The 8279-nt window shown below is 34.3% G+C and overlaps 1 protein-coding gene across 1 annotated transcript in view; it reads right to left on the minus strand.

Moving 5' to 3' along the window:
- Positions 1-6640: 6640 nt before the first annotated feature.
- LOC106458598 (phosrestin-2-like) overlaps positions 6641-8279 on the minus strand; it is a 63317-nt gene continuing 61678 nt past the window's right edge. The window contains exon 4 of the mRNA XM_022384871.1: positions 6641-8139. Within this exon, the coding sequence (XP_022240579.1) occupies positions 7412-8139 (728 nt within the window). The 3' untranslated portion in view covers positions 6641-7411. The remainder of the gene's footprint in view (positions 8140-8279) is intronic.

The raw sequence follows: 8279 nt of genomic DNA on the forward strand, positions 1-8279 counted from the left end.
TTGCCTCTCCCTGTAGTAATTCCTTCAAGAGCATTTAACATACTCAACCAATAAGGAAGAATATATGATAAGGATAACCTTTATAAAAGATATTTCTGTTAATTAATACAAAACCTGTTTTGTGGTTGAATGTTTAAGAGACAGAGTCTAATGTTAACTAAAGAAAATGATATAAATTAAAAATACCACAGTAATAATCTCGTGGTAAGTTAATAAAATAAATATAATATTATCAGGAAATTTTTATTTATGTTCAATTAGAAATGGAAAGAATTAACCTGAAAAGTTTATTTTTCATGAAAACACTACAGTAGTCTAGTGGAAGTTTGAAGTAACCTTGCATTGGAGTTCCCACAATGGTTCTTTGTTGATTTTGTATCTTCAAACAATGTATAATCAGAAAATGGAGCATGCCAAGCTGGCATTCTTGGGCATTTTAAAAATAATGTCTGGTTTTTATGGTAACCCTTTCCCCCATTTCAAGCTTATAGAGAAAAAAGGTTATATATCAGAAACTACCAGAATGTTAGATAAATAGTCTATTTGTAGGTTTCTAGGGCACAAACAATCTACTGGTGGCATCGTTTTATTAATTGGAGACTTGTTTTATACTCTTATGGCAAGTCTAACAAAATAAATACACACATATAAACTGAATGTCATTTATTACATGGATTTCTTACAAAACACTTCATGCTTTGTTACAAAATTTCACACATCTATATAACACATGTGATAAGTGAATACAACTATTATTAAGCACCCAGAATAACAGCAGATTGAACACTTCAACCATATAACCTCAAATTTGTAAAACTTCAATAGCAGTATACTCCACATGACGTATGTACCCCCACAAAATATAGAAAAAAGGACCCAATATGCATATACAATTTTATAAAATTCATTTTGTTCTCTTAATCCGGAGTATCTTGTAAATATGTTTTAGTACGCTCACTGGTACAGTCTGATCCACCTTCGTAACAGGAGAATATTGTACATGGTAGCATAGCCGAATAGCATGAACATCTTGAGGAAGCGCACTTTACACATATACACTTGAGTATAGTTTCTGGAGCAGATGGTATGCTAGGCAGAAACATTACAAGATGTAGTGTTTAATAATGTAGGGTCAATGTGTGTAGGACTGGCTTCTAATGCGTGTTTCCATGTACATATTTGCAAGTGTGCTGCCTTCACGTTCATGTGGAATGTTTCACCAGTGAGAGCCAAGGACATGAGCTTCAGTGCCGAAACAACTGTTGCTTTTCCAGTTTTATTCTTCCAAATTTTGGAACGCATACTGGTCATTGATGTGGCGCCAGCATGTCCATAGCAAGCTGTAATGAGTCGCGTAGATTCGCGAACAACTTCAGTAAATGTAACTGCGTTTTTTTTCCCAGATTGTTCAAGGTGTGGCCTGCTTGCAGCATTTTGACGCATTTAGCTTTGCCAATACCCCAAAACAGAGCCACACTATCGCTTCCAGACAATTCATGCGCTACCAAAAGTTGCCCCACAATATTTTGGTGTAATTCAGCATTTTTTCTAACATTAATACATTTCTTCTCCTTTGATGTGTTTTCGATTGTCATAGGACATGTGAGACACCTTTCTTGGTAGAAGTGGATCAGAAGAATAAACACATCTATGTCATATAAAATGACTTCAATGTTAGCTCCAACGCCACTCTCATCCAGAACAATGAACAAGTGGTGGATGATGATCACATCTGCTTCCTCATGGATGTTCTTCATATCTTCTGGACTGACAGTATTTCTGCGACTTATTTCAATAAGAACTAGATTTCGTAAAGTTAAACCAGTTTGTGTTGGGTTATCTGCAGCTGTACTTTCAGTTCAAGTAAACTCTTGAGGATAAGGTCAGTCAGTTTACCTTTGTTATGTGTCACGGTTAGAGTAACATTTTACGGAGGTAGTAGTTTGACAATTTGTGTCGCCTACTTGCTTCTTTTCTTCTAGTCGTTCGAGCAAAACTTTTGATGCTGTAATCTAAAAATGTGTCGAACACTAAATATACAACCGACTTTTTCCATCTTCCTTGCGTTATGCCGTGTAATTGTTGATGTAGTTTTACATTGTTCCTTGTGAGGATCAGTTGATCACCCACAATACTGCTGATTCGTCAATCATTACACTAGTAGCCTCTGGGTAAACCATACTGTTACATTAACTTTTAGGTTGTTTTTGAAGGACGACTTGCTCGTGATTAGTCGCAGTTTACCTTTCGTTGTGAACACAGAGGTTCGAATTGGTGCTAATTCATACTTGAGAACCTCATCAAGTCCCATGACTCTACCAGACGCCTGTAGACCAACTATCCGTGAATATATCAAGTTGGGATTATATACTTTAGTTGAGTCTACTTGAATATGCTATAGCGTGAACTCGTTTAGGAAGTTTTGAGAGTATTTGGTTTAAGAGTGATGCCAATGATCCCTTTGGGTCCCGTTCCGTATTTCATGAATGTCGTTTTAATCGTCATGTTTGTCCACATTTCGTTCCATGTTCGCAGATCATGTCGTGTAACATGGTCTCCTTTCAAGAAACACTTCAAGATGTCTGGTGGCAGTGCTACGATCGACTGTAGATAGTAAAGGCCATAACGAGCATAATTAGGGTGATGTGCTGAGAAAACTAGAGTATCACAAGTTCTACAGCCCAGTCTGTTTCTTTTCATCTCGACAAAATAACTTCATGACCATTACTGATTAGATTAGTACATCTACCCAGAGCTTTGTGGTTTTGCTGCGTACTGTCCTCCGGTTCAGTTCAGCCATTATATCATTGGAATCGCCAGTTTCGTGCAGGATGTTGCAAAAAAAAGTTATTCCACTACCATTCTCAAAGTCCGAATATTTTGTGGGAACTTCTTGCCATTCAACACGTGAGTAACAGCACCAAATGCACATTCCATGATATCTGACAGTCCAACATTTTCCATTAGAGTTCCTATGCCCCAAATAAAGTTCATGATGAAATAGATAGCGTAGTACAAAATTGCTGAATCTTTCCGGATATACCCATGTGATGTTTACTGCCACTTTGTATAGTTTCTGGTCACATGTTAATACCCCAGTATTTTATCCGACAGATTTTACAAACTTCTCTGCTTCAAACATAGTTGTGAACATAGTGTCTGAATCGGATGGTTTCATATCAATCAGCGGTGTATATACGTATGAGGCTGCTGATCTTGTTGTATGGTCTGAGTGTTTACTAATAGTTGTATTCACTTATCACATGTGTTATATATATATGTATATACGTATGAGGCTGCTGATCTTGTTGTATGGTCTGAGTGTTTACTAATAGTTGTATTCACTTATCACATGTGTTATATATATGTATATACGCATGAGGCTGCTGATCTTGTTGTATGGTCTGAGTGTTTATTAATAGTTGTATTCACTTATCACATGTGTTATATATATGTGTGTGAAATTTTGTAACAAAGTATGAAGTTTTTTGAAAAAAATCCTTGTCATTAAATGGCATTCAGGTTTTTTTTTTCATTTAGTCTTTTGTTTCATTACCTAAACATTCACAATGATTTTGTCGGACTTGCCATAAGAGTATAAAACATGTCTCCAATCAATAGAACGATGGTCCTAGTAGGTTGTTTCTGCTCACAAACCTAGAAATGAACAGTTTAGTCAACATTCTATCACTTGTGGTTGCTGAGATATGTATCTATGCAATTACGCTTGAAATGAGCAGAAGGGTTACTATGGAAATCAGTCATTATTTAAAAATGATCAAGAGTGCCAGCTTCGCATTCTCCATTTTCTGATTGTATATGGTCTGAAGATTTAAAATCAACAAAGAACCATTGTCGGACCTCCAATGTAAGGTTAAGTAACAAAAAAAAAACTAATTTGGCTGCCAGATTATCTAATGTACCTAACAGAAAAATGTATTACGATTCAATACTTTTAACGATGCAAGGTCAAACTTGTTGAATAATAAGTTTATTAGGGTATTTAAAATACATAAAATAGTAGATATTTTTGTAATAATACTTTATTTCAGCTCACTAATAAGTTTACATACACACGAGTCAACAAGCACACACTGAAAAACTAACACTTGAACACAAACGTTTAGATCATTACTTTAAATATACCCGATATACAGATAAAAGTAGCAAAACCTATAGTTAAGAGCACATCACTTTGAGTATTAAAGGTTACCATTCTTTTCACGTAATATCAATTTAAGAACTACATACAAGCAACAACAGAATGAAAACCTTCACCTTGTTAAAGTATTTACGGTGTGCAATGACGAATGAAATACACGTCACATATTTGTGTCGGATATATGATATGATTTTTCGAGAGTTTTGTATAACCACAAGGGAGATCATAACACATTCAACAAAGAAAGCGCTTTTAGCTGGAGTTATTTTACTGAAAAATTTTAACTCCATAAAATTAAAGTGAGTTATTTGAAAGATTGAGAGAACAGGAGCGACAGCTTCTCCATCAAGCTCGGAAGGGGGCCTCAGATGACAGTTTTTCTGAAGCATTACTAGTCAGGCCGGGTGAACACATATACCTAAGTTACGTCCTAGAATATGACTTCCCCTAACTGAATTGGGGGTCCCACATGAGGTCAGTTATATTTGCCCCCCCCCCCCGAGACGCCTTGTGTTAAATGACACTCTCGTGATAGCAGTTATTTATCATATAAACCAATTTAACGTTGTATGAAATAATTCCACGTCATCGAACTTGACATAGCTGATTGAAACTGATGAGGCAGATTTAAAGAGAATTTTCTAGAAACACTTAAAATCACGAAACTTTCTAGACAGCAGTAACTTTAAAATAGATCTTTCAAAACATACTTGCACAATAAAGCAAATAATGCAAGCTAGAATAACTTTGGTACATTTGTAATGAGAGAAAAACGAGCGACTTAACGGTTCTGACGACAAGTTTTAAACAGAAGATAAGTTGTCAGTATTAATGACTATAATTTATTCTGTCAATATAAGTAAATACATTTATCCCTGTTATGTTGAAAACTAACATGATGCTGAAAAGTGAAGAAACTTATTCGTGACATATAACCAGTCGTGGTCTTATCTATTGGGTGATGTCGTAAAATAATAGAATGTTATACAGGAAAGCGAATAAACTTCCTTGTGACTATTATGGGTAGAATATCTGAGTGTATGATCAGATATGGTCTAATATATTCTGATCCTAAAAAAAGAGCGGTATCCAAAGTTCCTTCTTGATAGTCTACTTGATCCACAGATAAACAATTAGGATAGTGTGTTGGTAACAGAATTAGGACAAGTGGAAATAGCTAAAAATAGTTTAAATTATTTGAATAACAAAACAATTAAGAAACTGTATAGAATGACCCGAATCCTAAATATATTGCTTTAACAAAAACAGAATACTATTCTTTTGGATGAATTTCAAAAGACCCAAAAACTCGAGCGCTTTCCAGTAGTTGGCTATTCTTCTGTTGCTTTTGAAATCTACAAAGACTAAGTAGCACAAAATATTAAACTGTCCTGGGTTTAAAACAGAAGTCAAATATAAAAATATTTCTAAGCTGTAAGAAAACTATAATCGATAATAGAGAAAAATAGATAAAAAGACATTCACGGTGAAAACAATGTTAAGTTAGATAGATATACCAGCCTTAATATCTGATGTTAGAATTTGAAAACTATTCTGACGAACACCTGTTTGATAATAATCAATAAAAAACAGCTATTTTTAACGTTTTAATAATATATTTTTAAGTGGAATGTATTTAATATTTCTTTAAAATAAAAAAACAATAAAAAAACGACCTCAGTAACCAAGAAATCCTTCAGAATAGTTTCTTTAAAGTAACAAAAACTTCCACAAATTACTCAGTTAAACTTCAGCAAAGCACCAAATCAATATAAAGAATTAAATAAAAATGAACTTTATATATTTAACCTTCATTTTGAACCTGTAAAATTAAAACAAATAAATGTACTTTGGAGTACTGTAGTCTTTGCCAATTATTTTTACTTAAATCTTCGAAAAAAAAAAGTATATATATATATATATATATACATTAATCCTGACAGAAGAATAAAAACTGAAAAAATATATCTATATCCTGACAGAGGAATAAAAAGTTAAAAATATAATTCTCTACTCGTCTTCTCATTTTATCATGCTCTGTTGAAAACCACACATGCGTTTCGCCTTACTCAATTGGAAAATTGTGCATGTGAGCAACATTTAATATCCATTTTGATAGTTATCCTATTTTATAAAGTCAACATATTTATATAAATGTCTCCTATCTCGAAACAATTATTGTCATGTTAAGTGTTGTTAGAAAACCTGGGTTATAGCATAAGACAACCATCAAAACTTGGGCACACACACAATATCTCATGAAATCACTATTTTTTTTTATATTATTGTTGTTGACTCCTTTCAAAATTTGCTTTTAGTATGACCTGTAACCGTGAGCGGATCACGTGACAAACTGCAGTTTTTAATTCTTGCTTTAGACGTTTCTTTTGAAATAAAAGAAGATAAACTTTGATAGTATAAAACTTTGAATTATAACGTACTTGATTATAATAATTTTATTTAAATACATTGATAGTAAAGTGGTTTAATTAAATTTTGAATGTAACGCAGTACCAATTCAGAAAGAAATTTAAAAATGGCGCCGGAAGTTATAGGAATATGTTCAACGAGATAAGTTTGACACATCTTTTGGAGCTTTATTGATTGCGGAAAAGAGATTATAAAGTTACAAAATTAATTCAGTAATTTCAGAATTTACAACAGAGGTACTTATGTTTACGTACTTTGGGTATTTGCGGGTGTAGTTTGGAATCAGAGGATATAGATATTTGAGTGTGTATTTATGTACTTGGTGCTGGCTTCCTTGTGTCAGGACGTCTTCTGCTGTAGCTTAAACAGATTTTAAATATTCTGGAAAAGAGAAAAAATTTGTCTAATTTTGAAAATAATTTCAATGCCAAATATAGAGATTGTTTGTATAGTCGCTTGTAAAAAAAATGATAAATTGATTATTTAATTCTAATCTCTGAGAATGTCCATTTATAACAAAAATAGTTGTTTCACATATTTATTAAGTTGTTAGGCACAGCCTGTATTTTGAGTTTTGCGACAGAAATCTAGTTTCCCCTTTAGATGAAATAAATACTGAAGGAAATACTTCAACATGTGGAAGTTGGAAGTGAAAAACGAGTTTCTGCGAGATTCAAACCCCTGATTTTCTAATCAAGAATGTATACGAAACAACTAAGTTATCAGAGTTAGAATCTTGCTAAACTCAGTATTCACTTTTGACTTATTAAGGTATGCGACAAGGCAGCAGAACTTGTATTTCCTGGTTTATTTAAAATTTCAGCTCCGAAGGCTCGCGAGTTTTGCGATTTGCTCTGCAATCATCGGGTCTGCTTCAACAACATCAATGCTCACTGTTTTTTGGGTTGCCTCATAACCATTTCTAGCCTGATCATCCAGTGGTCGAGGTTTAAGTATTTTAAAAGGTAAGCGCACTACGATGGATCGATCAATACATCCTAAAACGATCTTCACCTTTACTTCATATGAAACTACTACACCATAAGGATTTTTTTCCTTGGGTCCTCCTGTAGTTGTTGTTGAGGCCAAAATCGGGCTGTCCTCTTGAAGGCCACTTTCCACCGCTAGAGCTACAGGATACTTAAGAAAGCTCATTAACTTGATAGCAAAATCACGTGATATGCTGGCGCCAGCTGGTATTGGATGTTTCTTGTCGGTCTCAGCGTTTCCGACGAGATTTTTGAAATGTCCATTAGTAAACATGCAAACCAGAACATGCTGAATGACGTATAGCTTGATTTTCTGGACTGTCTTGATGCTATTGTTGTTTAAGGTTACGTGAATTCGCAACGTGTCTCCATGCTGGTAAATCTCACGGTCCAATTTGACTTCAATATCAAGCCTCCCAGGACTGAAAGCAAAGGTTTTTCTCACCGAAGCTGTTGGATGTGTCAATGGATTAAAGTTTTGAGTTGGAGTGTAGTGTAGGCAACGTAAACTCATTCGGATTGAGCTTCTTTTGTAACTCCGGTCATCTAGTCGTTCACCTGAAAATACAAAAAAAAAAAAACCCGGATCATAATGAATCTAAGTTTCAAATGGATAGCAACTGCCTGTTGTAGACACCTACAAATGTAGAGGACGATGTTTCGAAAGTCTTCTGCCTTTCGTTTTCAGGTTAGTTTGT

Source organism: Limulus polyphemus, unplaced genomic scaffold, assembly GCF_000517525.1.
Source record: "Limulus polyphemus unplaced genomic scaffold, Limulus_polyphemus-2.1.2 Scaffold491, whole genome shotgun sequence".
NCBI lineage: Eukaryota > Metazoa > Arthropoda > Merostomata > Xiphosura > Limulidae > Limulus > Limulus polyphemus.